Source organism: Leucopleurus acutus (genome assembly GCF_964270905.1).
Source record: "Leucopleurus acutus genome assembly, chromosome: 2".
NCBI lineage: Eukaryota > Metazoa > Chordata > Mammalia > Artiodactyla > Delphinidae > Leucopleurus > Leucopleurus acutus.
Window position 1 is genome coordinate 70,555,945 of NC_139143.1, and position 20,879 is coordinate 70,576,823.

The following is a 20,879-nucleotide window of genomic DNA, read 5'->3' on the forward strand; positions in this document are numbered from 1 at the left end:
CTGGGGCTGCCTAGCATCGGGAGTACTGTGGGGGGGCAGCAGGAGGCAGCAGTCAGTTTCTCCATGTCCCTGTGTGAAGGATTCTGAGACAATTCAGTATTAACCTGGCAACACAACTCCCTTTTAGGCCATTGGTATAAAGTCCTGCAGGGACAGTGGCACCCGCTGGCACTGGCTTATCGCATTGGAACAAGCTTCTAAATATTTGTGCCCCAGCATGAGCCGAAGCTGCCCTCTGCCTCTTTAGGAGACTCTCCAAGACCAACACACAAGGAAGCAAAACTGGTGAGGGGGGCTTCCCTGGTGGCGCAGTGGTTGAGAGTCCGCCTGCCGATGCAGGGGACACGGGTTTGTGCCCTGGTCTGGGAAGATCCCACATGCCACGGAGCGGCTGGGCCCATAAGCCATGGCCACTGAGCCTGCGCATCCGGAGCCTGTGCTCTGCAACGGGAGAGGCCACAGCAGTGAGAGGCCCGCGTACCGCCAAAAACAAAAAACAAAAAACTGGTGAGGGGTTAAATAACCTACCCAAGATCATACAACTGCAGTGTGGCTGACAGGGTTTTAGTGCTGTGGCCGGGTGTCAGGCCTCTGAAGGAGGAGAGCCGAGTTCAGGACATTGGTCCACCAGAGACCTCCCAGCTCCACATAATATCAAATGGCAAAAGCTCTCCCAGAGATCTCATGCTCAATGCTAAGACTCAGCTCCACTTGACAGCCAGCAAAATACAGTGCTGGACATCCTATGCCAAACAACTAGCAAGACAGGAACATAACCCCACCCATTAGCAGAGAGGCTGCCTGAAATCATAATAAGGTAACAGACACCCCAAAACACACCACTGGACGCGATCCTGCCCACCAGAGAGACAAAATCCAGCCTCATCCACCAGAACACAGGCACTAGTCCCCTCCACCAGGAAGCCTGCACAACCCACTGAACCAACCTTAGCCACTGAGGGCAGACACCAAAAACAACGGAAACTACGAAACTATAGCCTGCGAAAAGGAGACACCAAACACAGTGAGTTAAGCACAATGGGAAAACAGAGAAATATGTAGCAGATGAAGGGAAGGAGCAAGGTAAAAACCCATCAGACCAAACAAATGAAGAGGAAATAGGCAGCCTACCTGAAAAAGAATTCAGAGTAATGATAGTAAAGATGCTCCAAAATCTTGGAAATAGAATGGAAAAAATACAAGAAACGTTTAACAAGGACCTAGAAGAACTAAAGAGCAAACAAACAATGATGAACAACACAATAAATGAAATTACAAATTCTCTAGAAGGAATCAATAGCAGAATAACTGAGGCAGAAGAAAGGATAAGTGACCTGGAAGACAAAATAGTGGAAATAACTACCACAGAGCAGAATAGAGGAAAAAAGAACAAAAAGAACTGAGGACAGTCTCAGAGACCTCTGGGACAACATTAAATGCACCAACATTTGAATTATAGGACTCCCAGGAGAAGAAGAGAAAAAGAAAGGATCTGAGAAAATATTTGAAGAGATTATAGTTGAAAACTTCCCTAACATGGGAAAAGAAATAGTCAATCAAGTCTATGAAAGAAATAATAAGAGATCACTGAAGAAGTCAAAGAGGAAATCAAAAAGTACCTATAAACAAATGACAAAACATGACAACCCAAAACCTATGGGATGCAGCAAAAGCCGTTCTAAGAGGGAACGTTATAAAAAAAAATCCTACCTTAAGAAACAAGAAAAATCTCAAATAAACAACCTAACCTTACACCTAAAGAAATTAGAGAAAGAAGAATAAAAACACCCCAAAGTTAGCAGAAGGAAAGAAATCATAAAGCTCAGGTCGGAAAGAAATCATAAAGCTCAGGTCAGAAATAAATGAAAAGGAAATGAAGGAAACAGTAGCAAAGATCAATAAAACTGAAAGCTGGTTCTTTGAGAAGATAAACAAAATTGATAAACAATTAGCCAGACTCATCAAGAAAAGAAGGGAGGGGCTTCCCTGGTGGCACATTGGTTGAGAGTCCCCCTGCCGAAGCAGGGGACACAGGTTCATGCCCCGGCCCGGGAAGATCCCATATGCTGCGGGCGGCTAGGCGCATGAGCCATGGCCGCTGAGCCTGCGTGTCTGGAGCCTGTGCTCCGCAACGGGAGAGGCCACAACAGTGAGAGGCCCGCGTACCGCAAAAAAAAAAAAAAAGAAAAGAAAAGAAAAGGAGGGAGAAGACTCAAATCAATAGAATTAGAAATGAAAAAGAAGAAGTAACAACTGACACTGCAGAAATACAAAGGATCATGAGAGATTACTACAAACAACTATATGCCAATAAAATGGACAACCTGGAAGAAATGGAGACATTCTTAGAAAAGTACAACCTTCCAAGTCTGAACCAGGAAGAAAGAGAAAATATGAACAGACCAATCACAAGCACTGAAATTGAAACTGTGATTAAAAATCTCCCAACAAAAGCCCAGGACCAGATGGCTTCACAGGTGAATTCTATCAAACATTTAGAGAAGAGCTAACACCCATCCTTCTCAAACTCTTCCAAAATATAGCACAGGGAGGAACACTCCCAAATTCATTCTACAAGACCACCATCACCCTGATACCAAAACCAGACAAAGATGTCACAAAAAAAGAAAACTACAGGCATATATCACTGAAGAACATAGATGCAAAACTCCTCAACAAAATCATAGCAAACAGAATCCAACAGCACATTAAAAGGATCATACACCATGATCAAGTGGGATATATCCCAGTAATGCAAGGATTCTTCAATATATGCAATCAATCAATGTAATACACCATATTAACAAATAGAAGGATAAAAACCATATGATAAGCTCAACAGATGCAGAAAAAGCTTTCAACAAAATTCAACACCCATTTATGAGAAAAACTCTCCAGAATGTGGGCATAGGGGGAACCTACCTCAACATAATAAAGGCCATATATGACAAACCCACAGCTAACATCGTTCTCAATGGTGAAAAACTGAAACCACTTCCTCTAAGATCAGGGAAAAGACAAGAGTGCCCACTCTCACCACTATTATTCAACAACGTTTTGGAAGTTTTAGCCACAGCAATCAGAAAAGAAAAAGAAATAAAAGGAATCCAAATCAGAAAAGAAGAAGTAAAGCTCTCACTGTTTGCAGATGACATGATACTATACATAGAGAATCCTAAAGATGTTACCAGAGAGCTACTAGAGCTAATCAGTGAATTTGGTAGTGTAGCAGGATACAAAATTAAAGCACAGAATCTCTTGCATTCCTATACACTAATGATGAAAAATCTGAAAGAGAAATTAAGGAAACACTCCCATTTACCATTGCAACAAAAAGAATAAAATACCTAGGAATAAACCTACCTAAGGAGACAAAAGACCTGTATGCAGAAAACTATAAGACACTGATGAGAGAAAGTAAAGATGATACAAACAGATGGAGAGATATACTATGTTCCTGGACAGGAAGAATCAACATTGTGAAAATGACTATACAATCCAAAGCAATCTACAGATTCAATGCAATCCCTATCAAACTACCAATGGCATTTTTCATAGAACTAGAACAAAAAATTTTACAATTTGTATGGAAACACAAAAGACCCCAAATAGCCAAAGCAATCTTGAGAAAGAAAAATGGAGCTGGAGGAATCAGGCTCCCTGACTTCAGACTATTCTACAAAGCTACAGTAACCAAGACAGTACGTTAATGGCCCAGAAACAGAAATATAGATTAACTGAACAAGATAGGAAAACCAGCGATAAACCCACGCACATATGGTCACCTTATTTTCATAATGGAGGCAAGAATATTCAGTGGAGGAAAGACAGCCTCTTTAATAAGTTGTGTTGGGAAAACTGGACAGCTACATGTAAAAGAAGTAAATTAGAACACTTCCTAACACCATACACAAAAATAAACTCAAAATGGATTAAAGATTTAAAGGTAAGGCCAGACATTATAAAACTCTTAGAGGAAAACATAGGCAGAACACTCTATGACATAAATCACTGCAAGATCCTTTTTGACCCACCTCCTAGAGGAATGGAAATAAAAACAAAATTAAACAAATGGGACCTAATGAAACTTAAAAGCTTTTGCACAGCAAAGGAAACCATAAACAAGATGAAAAGACAACCCTCAGAAAGAGAGAAAATATTTGCAAATGAAGCAACTGACAAGGGATTAATCTCCAAAATTTACAAGCAGCTCATGCAGCTCCATATCAAAAAAACAACCCAATGCAAACATGGGCAGAAGACCTAAATAGACATTTCTCCAGAGAAGATATACAGATTGCCAACAAACACATGAAAGGATGCTCAACATCACTAATTGTTAGAGAAATGCAAATCAAAACTACGAGGTATCACCTCACACCAGTCAGAATGGCCATTATCAAAAAATCTACAGGGGTTTCCCTGGTGGTGCAGTGGTTGGGAACCCCCCTGCCAATGCAGAGGACACGGGTTCGAGCCCTGGGCATGGAAGATCCCACATGCCACGGAGCAACTAAGCCCATGTTCCACAACTACTGAGCCTGCACTCTAGAGCCCATGAGCCACAGCTACTGAAGCCTGCATGCCTAGAGCCCGTGCTCCGCAACAAGAGAAGACACCGCAATGAGAAGCCCACGCAGCGCAACAGAGTAGCCCCCGCTCACCGCAACTAGAGAAAGCCCTAGCGCAGCAACAAAGACCCAGCACAGCCAAAAATAAATAAAGAAATAAATAGATTTATTTTTTTAAAAAATCTACAAACAATACGTGCTGGAGAGGGTGTGGAGAAAAGGGAACCCTCTTGCAGTGTTGGTGGGAATGTAAATTGATACAGCCACTATGGAGAACTGTATGGAGGTTCCTTAAAAAACTAAAAATAGAACTACCGTACGACCTAGCAATCCCACTACTGGGCATATACCCTGAGAAAACCATAATTTAAAAAGAGTCATGTACCACAATGTTCATTGCAACTCTATTTACAATAGCTAGGACATGGAAGCAACCTAAATGCCCATCAACAGATGAATGAATAAAGAAGATGTGGCACATATATACAATGGAATATTACTGAGCCATAAAAAGAAACGAAATTTAGTCATTTGTAGTGAGGTGGATGGACCTAGAGTCCGTCACACAGAGTGAAGTAAGTCAGAAAGAGAAACAAATACCATATGCTAACACATATATGTGGAATCTAAAAACTACGGTCCCGATGAACCTAGCGGCAGGACAGGAATAAAGACGCAGACATAAAGAATGGACTTGAGGACACGGAGAGGGGGAAGGGTAAGCTGGGACGAAGTGAGAGAGTGGCATGGTCATATATACACTACCAAATGTAAAATAGATAGCTAGTGGGAAGCAACCGCATAGCACAGGGAGGTCAGCTCAGTGCTTTGTGACCACCTAGAAGTGTGGGATAAGGAGAGTGGGAGGGAGACGTAAGATGGAGGAGATATGGGGATATATGTATATGTATAGCTGATTCACTTTGTTATAAAGCAGAAACTAACACGCCATTGTAAAGCAATTATACTCCAATAAAGATGCTAAAAAATAACTGAATAAGTAAATAATAAAATAAGCTACAAGGATATATTGTACAACACAGGGAATATGGCCAATATTTTATAATAACTAAATGGAGTATAAGCTTTAAAAATTGTGAATCATTATATTACACACATGTAACATATTTTGTTCAACTATATTTCAATAAAAATATTTAAAAAGAAAAAGTAAAGTCGTAGGATATTCTATCACTTCCTAAGAGAAGAACTTCATTTCGAACAAGACTTCCCCCTCTTAGCTGATGAGTGGACAGTCTCATTTCTTTCCTTAATTATTAAATTCTCATGCAACACTGCTGAGAGTCATTCTTGGTCCCAGGAAAGGATTTATGGAGGATGCATAGCCAGGTTCTGCTGACTAAACGTCTGCCCTAGGAGGACCCAGTCCATCTTCCCATGGCAGCTCTGGGAGCTGCTAGCCTGCTGGATAGCCTGAATGCCCTCCACTCTGGCTTCCTCCAGCATCATGTGAGGACACTTCAGAAGGCAGTGTAGCACGGTGGTCAAAAACATAGACTTTGGAGTCAGACAACTCCAAGCTCCACGTCTTACAATCTGTAGAACCCTTGGCATGTACCTTAACATCTTTAAGCCTCCACCCTCTCATGTGTAAATGGAAATAAAAATGTATTCATTTTGTGGGATATTTTGAGCATTAACTGAGATGACATAATTAAAGTACTCAGCACTCAGTGGTCGGAATAGTGCAAGCATTCAGTAAGTATCAGCTATGATGGTGATGATGAGTGGTCCATAGCACTGGGGGAGACACATGGGCTAAGAGTAGGGCACATATCCTCCTTCTTCCCTCTGTTCAAGGTTGGGAGCAGCCAGGAGTACCAAAGCACCCAGAATGGCAAGTTTGCTAAACTAAGCAATTAGACTTCCAGGCTGGACTTAAAGTTGATGGGAGAACAACATAGTAGAGACTATGTATGCCAGCCTATGGCACAACTTGCACATTGAAGTGTTTTCCCAAAGGTGACCGTTATCTCCTGTGTTATCAGTTTCTATGTCTGTTTTCTAAATGCTGGATTGGCCAATGACTAGAATTTAAACAACTTTCTTTGTTGAGTAGAAATTCTACTACTTTGATTTCCTAGGAAATCAGTATAACCTTTAACCTTACCTCCCTTTGCCCTCCTTTCCACCTGATACTTCCTTCCAAGTACGTCAGATTTCAACCACCACCTTTTCTTAACAAACCTTAGAGACGCGATACTTCCTGAAACAGTGGTTTTTGCAATCGAATGCCTCTAGGTAGTTCATTACAATTGCACCATTCCAGCTAATTGATGCCTCTTTGTGGGTCTCATAAATGCTTCTTTGAGCTTTTTGCTTCCAGTTGGACCAGCTATGGCTTAATTTAACTTGTTCTGGTATTGCTTTTTTATTTCTGATTTGTTCTCATTTAATCCCGAAACAGCACAGCATAGAACTTTTTGACCTGAATTCCCCTCTGAACCTCCCATTTTGCCCAAGTTGACTGTGATAGTAAGTGGTGGGCATCTCTCCAGCTTTTGAAAAATTCATTCAGCCTCTTCTTTTCTTGTGCATCTCTTCTGCTTTGCCAGGTCAAGCTGGGAACTGCCTGACTTGAGGGAAGGGAGAGTAAAAGCCATCAGTGACTCAGATGGGGTGAGCTACCCTTGGTACGGGAACACCACAGAAACTGTGACCCTGGTTGGCCCCACCAACAAGATCTCCAGGTTCTCCGTCAGCATGAATGACAATTTCTACCCCAGTGTGACATGGGCAGTGCCAGTGAGTGACAGCAATGTGCCACTGCTCACGAGGATCAAGAGGGACCAAAGTTTCACTACCTGGCTGGTGGCCATGAACACCACCACGAAAGAGAAGATCATTCTGCAGACGATCAAGTGGAGGATGAGGGTGGACATTGAGGTGGACCCTCTTCAGCTCTTGGGGCAACGGGCCCGGCTGGTGGGCAGGACTCAGCAGGAGCAGCCCCGGATCCTGAGCCGGATGGAACCTATCCCCCCCAACGCACTAGTGAAACCCAATGCCAACGATGCCCAGGTCCTCATGTGGAGGCCCAAGCGGGGGCCACCTCTGGTTGTGATCCCTCCTAAGTAGAAGCAGACTGGCCTGACTGTGTGTGGAGCACACGCCACTGAGACACACAGTGAGGTTGCCGGGGGTGGCAGGAGCCAAACTGAGTTTCTGAGCCAAAGCAGACCTCGTGGTTTGCCAGCCTTTGCAGCCACTTGTGAAGAGTAGAGCTGCTCCTTGGGTGGTAGAACCATAATCCTTAGGAAAAATCCCTTCCTTTTAGGAATAAAGAAATCACTGATTTGACAGACTTGCTGTGATTACCATGCAAGTAGCCATATTTTGGAGCTGACCAGGATGATTCTTTGAACTATTGACCATTTCTTTCCTGTGAGATGCAGGGGATGGAAACAAAAGTAAACAGTGCCTGTGGCAAATGCTGCTTCCCAACCAATTAGAAGTGGGAGTGAAAACATCCACACCAGGTGTTTGTAAGACATACAGTTCCACTGCCCAACTGGAGGGTGCTGGGGAAAGGGTTGGAAGGAAAGTCAGGTGGTGAAGAGAATGGGCAATGGAAGGAGGAGGGAATAATTTGTTATTGCAAAATAATACCTGTGCATGTCTTAGTTAATCATCAACACACTCACTGGAATGAAAGAAACGCTAAGAAAACTGGAGACGTGATATTGGTTCCATTCTGAGGGAGAGCCTCCTAGGAACTGTCTAAGTTGCTGACCGTAGTTCTAACTGATGGTGACTCTCAATGGTTCCATCTACCCACCTCTTTCCAAAAACTGCTTATTTAAAGTATCCTCAATCACAGTATTTGGAGATAGTTCTGTATTCTGCAATAGCTGTGATATTTGGGGCCTTCACCATGTTTTTAGTGAAACCTGAATTGTGATTTTGTTTACAGCTGCTTATTCTGTTCCCATTACCAGCCCTAAATTTACAAAAAGAGAATTGTTTATAAGCCATGAACCCATGTAGAGTTTCAAGAACATTTCTACAAGTAAGAATAGTATTTTTACTGTTACACGTTCACACATGCAAGCACACATGCCAGGATATATATAGCATAATTACTAGCAGATTTGCCAGCTGTACCTGCATGTGTGCTTATAGGTTTTATGCATACCCAGTACATATACTGTGTACCTATATATGTTTATTTTAGCTCAACTTCACAGAAGCTCAACTCTAACTGCTTGAGCATTTGTGAGAAAGTGCTTCATAAGTCTTAACTTCAGACTCTTAATGAAAATCTGAGTTACTCACAGTAAGCAAACCTGTATTGCTGAGATCTTTAGTCAGGCCAATATAAACTTTGAAAAGTATCCAGTCTTTACCATAAGGATCACCACAGAAAGAGCTTTTAAATCACTACAAAAAGAGCTTTTCCTTTTATCCTCCATAGTGCTAATTTTGATTGATAGATAGATAGATGACAGATAGATAGATAGCTGATAGATAGATAGATCCTTGTTCAAACCCCCCCATGCAAAATAATTATAAAACTCTCATAATATCATCGTGGGTCTTATGGGTGGATACTGCCAGCCTAATTTCAGAGACGAGAGAGTTACGATTCAACACAATTATTACAATCCCATGGTTGGCTCCAGTGACCTGTCTTTTATCAGAGTTTGAAAAGGGAGAAGAAAAAACAGGAGGACTTGTTTATTACATTTATTAGAAATGCAATTTAGTCTAATTTATTTCAGGTCCCAGGAGATGGTGCTTATTTACATGAGAGGGTTAACAGATCCGCTCCAAATTATGTAGTGTTAATCTCACACCCCAACCACCAGCTACTCTCTTATAGATCAGTTATTGGTGGCAAGCTGAGCTATTTATAACACCACGTTAATGACACATCGGTGACTCACAGGAGACCTGGAGACATTCCATTTAGAAATAATTCAGCTATTACATTTGGATTCCTCTGTCGCTTCCCATGTTATGCCTCCTTGTTTTATGGGAGAGGTAGTCCCAGAGAGCTCCATGGTTTAAATATAAAACTGCTTAATTTCCACCCTGGTGTCAGAAACAGGACTCTCTCCCTGTGAATGAATTAGATGCTACCCTTATGGAATTCTGGAGTGTGGATACTTATCCTGGAATCCAATCCCTGTTGGCCCTACTTTAAGAAAACCTGATATTTAAAAATCTAAAATTGTAACAAACAGAAGGTTAATGAGGAAGTATTTTTTACATTGCAAACTACTACACAAGATTTCTGCCCATTAAAATAAGACATTACTTACACAATTATGTTTATAGCATAACTTTTATCGTATTTATAAAGCAAGGTGCTACATACTTAGCTAGACTTGTTCCTACTGAAAACTCACACTTTTCAGAGTTTTAAAAGAAATGACTTCCCACAAGTTTTCTGGAAAATTATGTAACAACAAAAATGAGAAAAGTAGATGGGAAAGTGCTTATGAAAGTTAAAGGCACTGTGCAAATATACATTATGATTATTGTCAGTGATACTGTTGTGAACTCCATAGTTGGGTCTCTCAATTCTGAAATCAGCCTGGCAGAATGCTCTATTGCCCTGCAGCCTATTATTTTAAAGTTATAGTTGCTTTACAAGGAAATGATCCCTTTTCTTTCTGTCATCCTTAGATCATTACCTTTCAGCTAATCAGGATATTGCCGAATGAAACTCTCCAACAAGAGAGAATTCACCTTGAAATCTCTGTTGGGGTCACCCCCATCCTCCCATGAGGCCTTTCTTCCCCTGACAGTCCCTGGGTCTGATACCAGACACCATCAGCTTAAAGGGGCTCCTGTGGTGCCTTGATTAGGTTTTAGTTGGGTGGTCTTAGTACTATATTTGGATTCTAAACACATATACACACAACAGTTGGCACAAGAGTTTTTAATTCCTGTGTGGAAAAGAGCATTTCATTAGGTCATAGATTCTTTAGTCACCTTTGAGATTTTTTTATTCCATGATCTCAAGGAAATTGAGGTCGAGCTATATTAGCTCATCTATTCAGGGTCACATCATTCAAGGGGTCATAATTAGCAGCAGAGCCAAGAGAAGACCCTAGGTCTCCCATATCTCATATCACAGCATGGTCACACTTACCTAAGACCCACAGTTTTCCCCTTGTCTCCAGCCAAAGCATTGTCAGCAACCTTGAGCCATTCACCCTTTTAGCACTAGAGACAACTGAATCCATCCTTTAAAGAATAGGGGGAAATCCTTGTCACAAGTATGTTCAATAAGTGAATGTTCCTGGTTTCCCTTTATCTATGCAAGCTGTTCTGAGATTGAACTCTTAATCTGGGCCCTTTGCAGCATCCTACATTCCCAGTTCATTGCTTTGGTCCACAGCACCCAGGAAGGTTGGAGGCGAGTTCATTCTCTGCCTCCCCTTCCATGGGCCTTTTTGCAACTCCCTCTTTCCTGGTGCTAGGAATATCTCACAGGTCAAAATCATGTTCTCTGCAGTAGTTCTGAGCAGTAAAATACAAGAACTACAATTTATGGAGAATTTTACAAAAGGCTTCCACATGCATTTTCTCATCCCCAGACAGTCTTATGAGTGTAATATTGTTGTTGATATTGCTATTATTATCCCCTTTTTACAGACAATAAATTGAGATCCAAAGGAGTTAAGAGACTTATCCATAGGCACACAAATAGAAAATGTCATGAGTTAGGATTCAAACTGAGCCACTTGACTCCAAATCCCATGCTGTTACACTATGCTGTGGTGCCTCCCGCGTCGTTCCCTGCCTAGAGAGCACAAAAGAGAACGAAGGAAAGGAGAAAGCAAGTCACTTTCACCCACACAGTCATGTAGTCCCTACCAGTCTACTAAGTGGACATATTAAAATAAGAGAAGTAACACTGTTTTCTTATGCAGAAAACTGTGTAATCCCAGGGAGATTTGCCCAGAAGAAAGCCTGTTGGGGGCTGCAGTGTGGGAGCTGGCTGTCACTTGGCATCTCTTAACACAGTACTGGTAATTAGTGGAGTAGGAAATCTGCTCTCCTGGTCTGAGAATCCCTGAAACACCATGAGCACAAAAGGAGGAGGAAAGCACGCATCCCACAGCTGAGGTCCCAGCTGAGCAAGGCCCTGCCACCCGCCATCCCTCAGTGCGTCAGGAGCAGCATGTGGGGCAGGGGTATTGGAAACAATGGCTTTCCAAGCTCCGGTTGGCACCTTGAACGTTCTTGCTAGAACTGAGGGCACAATTAAACATTGCCAGAGCCAGCTCCCGACTGAGTTGCAAAGAAAGATGTAAACACACACACACACACACACAGACCCGCTACACTCACACATGCTTCAAGCTGAAAAGAAAATTAATTAAAACCCCAATGAATGCCCGAACTCTATAATTAAGCCTAAAAGATCCTTAGATAGAAAGGGAGTGGAGTAAGCCAGCTCAGTGCCCAGAGATATTTTTACCCCACAGTCTTATTGCCATTAATTTCTTCTGAGATCTTGAGTACATCCGGTTCCAGTTTCCCTGGTAGGACATCTGCCTATGGAAGGCCTTCAGAAGAGTTGCCAGCTCAGTGGCCAGAGGACAGCCAAGGTTGTTTGGCCATCATTAAACACTCTTATAGGAATGCCTCTAGGGAGACGGACTGCAGTTGCTCTCCTTGGTCAGCCATGCTCCCTCCCATGATGGATCCCATCACTAACTAACCTCAGTCCTCCTAATAATTCTTTTGAGGTCTGCAGTGCTTTACAGTTTACAAAGGGTTTTTACCTTCCTTTGTGTGGAGTAAAAAACATCTCTAATCAAGATAAAAAAATCTTAGTATTGGTCTAATCTTTCCTTCTTATTGTTATTAATAACAATAACTCCCATTTGATTAGTATGCTGCAGTTTGCATAGCACAGACACAAAAATTTTGTCATTTGATTCTCAACAATCTTATAAGGTCTGCTTTATATCCCCACTTTACTGACGAGGGATTTGAAAGTCAAGTGACCTGTCCAAGGTCACACTAATATCAGTGGTGCTCTTAAGATTTGAATCTCAGTCTTCTGGCACCACACTTTTACTTCATTCTCACAGAGCATTTTCTCCCTAGTTAAATGCAGGCATCCTTCTCTGCCTGTCCAGCCACTGCTATTCCTCAGGCAGGGCTGACTGACTAGCAGAGGGAGTCTTTGCAGGGTCACCCTAATGGATCTCTGGATGCACTTTGTCCAGACAGAATAAGCTGTCCTGAAGAGTCTGGGTTCAGCTGTCTCAGGGTCTGTGCCCTCAGGTGATTTCTCTCCTCTTCCACCTTGGAAGAGTACTCTGAGTCAGGAGGCCAGAGCCCAAGACCTCAGCATGACTTGAATTTTCTAAACGCAGCTGATGAACTAGACCTTCAGCAAATCACGTAATTCATCTCAGCCTCAGTTTTCTCCTTTGTTAACTGAGCCACTAATACCACCCAGCCAACATCATAGTCAGGAAGACACAGCAGGATGATGTCTGGAAACACTCCAAAATGTCTAAAGTGCTGCCTGATGTAAGGTTTTGTCACTTCAGTAGAATCATGGGGCCCAGGGTTAGTTGCAGGTCCTCAAGTGCCATTGAATTGGACGCCCAAGACCATCTCAGGGAAACCCACCGTCCCTGCCAAGGGAGACATGGCCTTGGGGGAAGGTGGGGTTTCTGAGCTCCCCCTGCCCCCAGACACCTTGATGGAGAGAACTGGACCCTGGCAGTCAAGAAAAGAAAGGAGACCACTGCATAGCCCTGTAGAAAGCAGCTCTGGGCAGAATTTATAGCTGGAATTCCAAGAGTTCCTTTCCTTTTGGAAAGGAAAAGAGGTTGATCGGATCTGGGCCGGACTTGAAATCCCAGCACAATTTGCCTAGTTTAAGTCTCCTGGAGAAGCCAGCCAGGGACAGCTATGTTTTTCCTGTCACTGGCTCAGGCAAGAGATACAGAGGGAAAAATTATTAGCATTATATGTATATATAATTTTATGTGGTTCTCCACTGGCCTGTCTGTCCCTGGACGGGTTTTGATGCCCCAGGTCTTGGCTGGGGTGCCACAGTTTGTAGGTAACATTACAGATTTGGTCACGTGGGTGCACATAAAAGGAGGAAATACTTTTTCCAACGCTGCCTCCACCCCTAAGCCATCTCACCACCGTGGAGGCATATTTGGCTGTGGCCCCTCTCTCTGCCGGCCTTGCCTGCTATAGCCCTATTCCACATGGCCCCATCTGGACCAGCCACATAGCCTGCTTCAGGGCTACTTCCCAAGGCTCCCTGCCCCAAACCCCAATCTGTGCCTCACTGCCAGGCGGGCCCCACCACAGACTTTCTGGGGAGAAAGGTAATTTTGCCCAGCTGGAGAGTGGTCCTGACGAGAGCCTACTATCTCTCCTCACCAAGGCAAATGTGAAAACAGGCCTTTGGGTAGCAGGCCACGTGGCCTTGCAAAGGAGGCTCTTCTCTGCCTCAGGGCTCCTATTTGTCCTTCGCTAACCCAGAAAACGTGGCCTGACCCTTAAAACAGCTGAATGCTGGGTCAGAAATGCCCGGGAGAAGGGAATATAGACATTCGAATGACAGCAGTGAGGGGAGAAGGCCAAGACACAGAGCGGCCGCAGCCCAGCTGCACTCAAAGCTCCCTGGAGACTGTGAGGGGCTCTGAGAGTGGTGCACGTGAAGCATTTGAATGGAGAGACGGCTGAGTTTGGGGCTGACCTCAGGCTGGCTGAGACACAGCATCACTAGCAGCAGGGAGGAGACAGGAGGGAGGACGGAATGCTTTGCTTCAGGCCAGGCCTGGGACTAGCGTAAACCAACCAAGGTGCCTGGGCTGGAAAATCTAAGAAGGTGCTCACTCCTGTTTGCAAGCTCTGATTCTGTATCTGCTGAGAGGGAGCCCCCTTCAGTGTCTGCCCTCGGCACCTGGCTCGCCTCACCCCAGCCCCAGCCCTGCTTCGTGCCATCTTCTATGCACTGTTCTCTTCACAAGAAGAGCAGATATGGGAGGGTGTTGTGAGACCCCTCTGGACACTCACTCTTACAAGTATTTGTAGGGGGTGTCTACTATGTTCCAGGCTAAACAGTCAGCAGGAAGACAATGCTCACAGGAAACTTTGGAAGCCACTCATTTTCCCCTTTGGAGTCACACATCACAAAAGGAACCCCAGAATCTTGGCAAGTGCTCCCTTGGTCTGCCTGTCTGGCCCAAGAGCTCAGTGAGGATGGCTAAGGTGACAAGGCAGCACTCTGTCAAGCTCTTTGAGTTCTTCTAAAGAAACGCACTGGGGAAAACCTACAGCCACATCAGTACATGCACGGCTCTGGTGATGAAGGGAACAGCTGGTTCTCTTTCCATCTGCTCTCATCCCATCACCCCCACCCTTCAAACCAATTAGAATATTCCACACAGATGTGATCCAATGAAACGTTAATTGGAAAAATAACAGGAAGGATAATACATGCACTTCAGGCTAAGAACTATTTCAATAAACTGGGCTTTGAAAGCAAGACAGCCAATTAGATTATTTCCCACTTCATTCCCTCACGTACCAGAAACTATAGAAAGCTCTTACTTCTAATTAATTAGGAAAGAAAGAAGGACTCTGCGTATGCGTATCAGGTGAACAGGGACTGAGGCACTACCCCACTTACCTCTTCATGCACAGTGCACATGCATGCATGCATACACACACACACACACACACATCAGGGACTAAAGACTCATCTACTATCTCACCTGGAGAATTTCATGGGTCTTCTGAAACAGCAAGAAAATACCTGCTCCTAAGAGCCACTCACAAAATCAAAAAAGAGAAATGCCTTCTTTGGGCATGTTTATCAGAAAGGAAATGTGGCATTTCTTATGAGAGAATAAGCAACTCTAAATTCACTTGGATTCCAAACTTTCTGCATCCGAAACAGTCTTGTCTTTTCCTCTTCAGTAAAGAAGGAAGCATCTCCCAAGCCTATTTCAAATGCTCAGGAGGGTCTAGTGGACCAGGAAATCTGAGACCCCTGAGGCCTGATTTTTGAATTGACTTTATTATGCAGGTCAACTGCACTTTTCCATCTGTGAAATGGGAAGAAGACCTGTCCTCAGTGCCACAATCACCCCTTTAAAGGTTTTAGGCTTGTGGGAGCACACTGACATAGAGCTCTGACCTTCTTGTGCCTTGCCTTGGGGAAAACTGATAGACAGAACTCAACCATGCAGTTAAAATATTTTTTGTACAAAAATTATGCTAACCCAAAGGCATCCTTACTGTGTAATTAATATAATATGAATAACATGATAATGAATATAATAGTCACGTAAAGCAGTCATCATGATGATACGACTTCTGCACACAGGCAGTGTGGTCCATCGGCAACAGAGAGACTCCGAGGTTGTCTCAAAGCCTCTGCACACCTGTACCCACTTGGTACTCTACTCTCCCCCATCACCTACCATGTCTGTCACTCTGTGCCATGCACAACATCAAGGGCTGGCAGAGCCTAGCGCAATCAGTGCCTCTGACCAATCGCTCACTGCAGGAAGAGGAACTCGCATTCATTGACACTAGAGCATGGTAGCTATTCCAGAGCACAAGGTGTAGGGCGGGACAGTTTCTAGAATGGCTTCTAGGCTACTAACTCCCCACTTGCATGTATAACGGGGTTGTCTGTAAACTTCAAACAATTGGAACAAGTTTATTTGACCATCTCTATAAGAACTTGAAATTTGGCTTCTTTCTGAAACTGAAACCATGCATAAAATTTGAAAATGCAACAGTGTTCATTTAGAATCATAAGAACTAGTTATGCCATTATAGCAGTACATCCCTGTAAGCAAACCCAGCATGTCAATACTCCAACGAAACAAAGCATACAAAAATGATCAGGGAAGAAAGAGGAAGATGTCCGATGCTTGGATTTACCTCAGAGCAACTCCTTTCATACGCTCAAAAATACCCTTTTTATTTTAAAACTTCAGTTCACCACTTCTTCTTTAGGACCACCACTATTACATGAAGCAATATATACAAGTACCCCAAAAAATAGTGGCAAAATTTTTTCTTTTCTTAAAGAAAAACTGATTGACAACTTCAAGTTGAATAATACAGGCATATTCAAAAAGTTTTAGCACAGCTGAAATGTGTGCCCATGCACAGGTATACTGGGTGAGCCATAGGGTTCTGGTGAATCAGCGATTCTTGCAAACTACCTTGTGCTTTTAGATGCTGAGAACCAAGGCCATGGAGGGTCTGGTATTCCCACCCATTTCTATAGATCCTTTTGTGCCTTGCTGATGGGTTACCCCTATAAACAATCTAGAATCCCTTAATATTATTTTAGTTTTTAATCATTTTTTAAAGAACCACATAAATGCTATAGACCATCTTGACAGAGCAATGCATATGTAAATAAGTACCCATAATTTTGCATAAAAATCTCAGGGTCGTTGTCCCCTTGCAATCCATTTGTGGAACCCAGATTATGAACATCTGCTTTTAAGGAATGACATTCTTTGGTCCCTGTCTTAATGCCCATTTTATTTACATGTCTCCATGTCCACATACAGGTCACCTAGTAGGACAAGGCACACCAGGAGCAGAACCACATGGCAGAGACTAAAGAGGACGAAATGAGCGATGGCTGGTGGCTCCAGAAGCTGAAGCCCTGGACAGCTGATTTCCCATTAAAATGGGTGCCATCCTACCTGTCTCCTCGCCATCCTCCCATCCCCTCATCCCATGACCTGTACCCCTCCCACCCCACCACGTGCCATGCAGCAGTCTCCATGGGCTAGCTGGCTGGCTGGTTGGCTCCTGGGGAGCTGTGTTAAAGTGAGAGTTGTGCCTGCTGTATCTTTTTTTTTTTTTTTTTTTTTTTGCGGTACGCAGGCCTCTCACTGTTGCGGCCTCTCCCGTTGCGGAGCGCAGGCTCAGCGGCCATGGCTCACGGGCCCAGCCGCTCCGCGGCATGTGGGATCTTCCCGGACCGGGGCACGAGCCCGCGTCCCCTGCGTCGGCAGGCGGACTCTCAACCACTCCGCCACCAGGGAAGCCCATGCCTGCTGTATCTTTTTGTGTGGAAAGAGTGGGTCCATCCAGATCTCAAGTCCATGCCCATCCCTCTAAGTGAAGCTGGGATGAAGTACTGGTCAGCTTGGACTTCAGATACCTAAAATATTCCAGCATTGGTTCCCAAACCCTGCCTGCCCTGCCTACACTTTTGGGTGAAAAACAAAGGGAGTATGTATCTCCCCTCTTTCTCCCTTCTCCACATGGGTGGCCAGTGTTAATACTCTCTAGATTTCTCTGATCCTTGGAGAGCCAGGGCCAAAGCAGTCTTATTTCCCCTACATGGCCAGGCTGGGTAACTTCGGGTGACCAAGGGCAAAGTGTATGTCACTAGGATCAGTGGGGTGAGGGAAGAACCACCCTAAGAAGGCAAAAAGTGTGCGCATTATTTTATTTATTGCCTTGCTGATTGATTTATTTATTTATGAAATATGTATTTATCATACAGCAGAAAATCTACTCCCATCTTTGAAGCACCCAGCCCCAGAATTTGTCTTCTTGGCCCCATGGGGCACAGTGAATTATTTCTCTTTTAAATGACAGAAAACAGTGGGGGAAATTCTCTCCCTCTGCCCAAACACCTCCACCTCAAGCAGATTTGAACCAGAAGTGGGGTTAGAAACCACCAGCTAGTGAGGCTGTAAAGCCACACACATCAGCAGAGGCTTGACTGTCCAAATAGAAGCTCTCAGAAGCCCCTAACCCTACCCCCTCAGATCAGTCCTCCCCTTCTCCTTCTCCATGTGCATGATGGTGACTAGCCACTCAGCTCCAGCCTGACCATCTCAGAACCAGACTTCTCAATTGCTCTGGTGCTGTCTTCTTAACTAATGCCACATGCACATTAGAGACACCTGAGGAGCTTACGGAAAACCAAGTTCTGGTCCCCTCCCCAGCTCATTCCAGCAGAATCTCTGGGGGTAGCCTGGCCCTGGTATTTTTAAAAGGTCACGCAGAGGATTCTAACGTGAGACTAGAGTTGAGGAGCACTTCTAGTGTCTTCTCTCCTTTGCTTCTTCCCACCACGCACATCCTTCATCCTTTATTTCCCAAGCTTTCTTCGGCACCAAGAATAGGAAAAGGCCATTGAGGAATGATGAGTTCTCTTCCCATTCCTCCAGCCCTGAACCTTCCCCATCTCTGACCCTTCCCACCGAACTTTCCCCATCAGGTCAACCAACCTGAGCAGATCCCTGGAGAGCTGGAAGGTCCCTCCAGTTGTACATAGAGGCTGGTGCCTGCACCCAGCCTGGGGGCTGCTCTCAGACAACTTCCAGCTTTTCTCAGAGCAGAAACCTACCCTTTCCCAGATTCTTTCTCTACTTGCCCTTCCCCCAGGCTCCCAAACTCCAAAGCTGGAGACATTGATTCTCCAAATCCCAATCCAGATGGGAATGCCCGTGCCCAGTATTTATAACCCAAGCCCTGGCCATTTCTGCAGAGCCACCTGAATTGAATGCAGGTCTACTGATAACAGAGAAAGGAGTCACATTGCCCCAAGCCAGTCCTTTCCCCAAGAATTGGACAATCCATACCCCAGATGGCTAATAAGAGACACCTCACATTTCACACTTACAAGATCTCCACTGCTGAGTGTGAGTAAATGTGTGTGTGTGTGTACACATGTGCACACACTATATACAAATCATAGAGATATACTACGTTAATAATAGACCCAAGTGAATTCTATATTGGATATATACACAGAATGTTGTAATATCTACAAACTGTTAGACACACCACACACACACACACACACACACACACACACACACACACACACACACAGCCTAGGGAAACTTGTGATGTGGGAAGGGTTGTTTTTGCTACCCCATCTCCCTCAAAGGTTACTCTCTTGCCCCCAAGTAACCTCCCGGGGCAACTACTATGTCAAGCACACCCTCAGCTGCCCAGCTGGTCCCTCTCCTGTATCCCATATCACCAAGCCTTGTTTCCCCATTAGTCAGAATGTCCCTGCCCTCCGTCCCATCTCTCAGGGCCCTACTCTCTGATAGATGACAGACAGTTCAGTCAGTGGGTGCTAAAGAGTTGATTGTTACCCCTCCCAGGTGACATTTACGTCTTAATAGGGGCTACAGATAAATGCCTTAATCTGAAGGAGTGGCCCTCATGGTGGGAATTTCAGGCGTAGTGGTGGGCCAGTAGGGGAGATTATTTTTTATCAGAGGGGGACTTTTTACAACCCCTCAAATCACACCTATCTCTAAAATCAAACCTTCATCAGTGCATGAGCACAGTCAAGCACACTTAACCTATATACACTTTCCATAATTTTGAGACACCTCTCTTATACCGGCCCTATGTTTAAAAATGAAAAAAAAAAAAAAAGAAACCAGCTAAATTAATTGAAATCGCACTGGGAAATGTAGCCTATTTTTCACCGGCCGCCAGCCATCTGGCCCACCCTACCCTGTTCCATTTCCCTTCTGCTCCTTCTCTTTTCTTCTCCTACCACATCAGTTCATCGACTTGGATGTTCTCTCCGTGCTCTCCTCACCCATCTCCCCACGTGTATTTCCTTCCTTTCCTGTTTCCCAATTGGAATTGTGCTGTTTTTCGGTGTCGTCAGGACAAAGAGCAGGTTAAAAGCATGAGCATGTGTGTATCACTCTGAAGAAAGAGAACCCAGGTATTCTGCTACAGTTTGGAGAAAAACCCAACGAAGGAAGAGATGAAAGCTGGCTCTGCAGAGTGCCTTAAAAATGACTTTAATTAGGAAATTCTGAGTCGTCAGTCTTTGGATGTTACATAAACTCAAACAGATGTTGCATTTCACTTCTCTGGGATTTAAAAAAATGTTAAATACAGTATGTATTCAACAACAACAACAACAACGTCTCTTTTCTTTTTCATTTGGTCCTTAAAGATGCAGTGCCTGGTTTTCCAAAAAGCCCAGGGAAGGTCTCAGGGACATACTGAGGGCAGATGCAGGAGTCCTGCCCAGCTAGGAAAACTTGCAGACTGAGGCAGAGCGCTGCAATCATTGTTGGTGCAGAAGGCAAGTCTCAGATGAGAAAGAAGCTGGATGACATTGAGTAAGGAACAGAAAGGGGTCCTCATCCTTCTCCCTGATAATGCACTATCTTAGTCTGTGACTCAGTGCTGTGAAATTGGGGGAAGAAGAAATTCTAGAAACACAGAGGGCAAATCTTGCCCTTCCATCCCCTCCCCACCTCCACTCCTCCCTAGAGCACCCTTTGATCAGTTTCTGCTTTGCTTTTGCTA

The 20,879-nt window shown here is 44.1% G+C and overlaps 1 protein-coding gene across 1 annotated transcript in view; it reads left to right on the forward strand.

The window, feature by feature from the left end:
• Nucleotides 1–7,670, forward strand: part of FAM78B (family with sequence similarity 78 member B) — a gene marked incomplete at its 3' end in the record, with an annotated part of 91,485 nt that extends 83,815 nt beyond the window's left edge. The window contains exon 2 of the mRNA XM_082860962.1: nucleotides 7,148–7,670. Within this exon, the coding sequence (XP_082717088.1) occupies nucleotides 7,148–7,670 (523 nt within the window). The remainder of the gene's footprint in view (nucleotides 1–7,147) is intronic.
• Nucleotides 7,671–20,879: the final 13,209 nt, after the last annotated feature.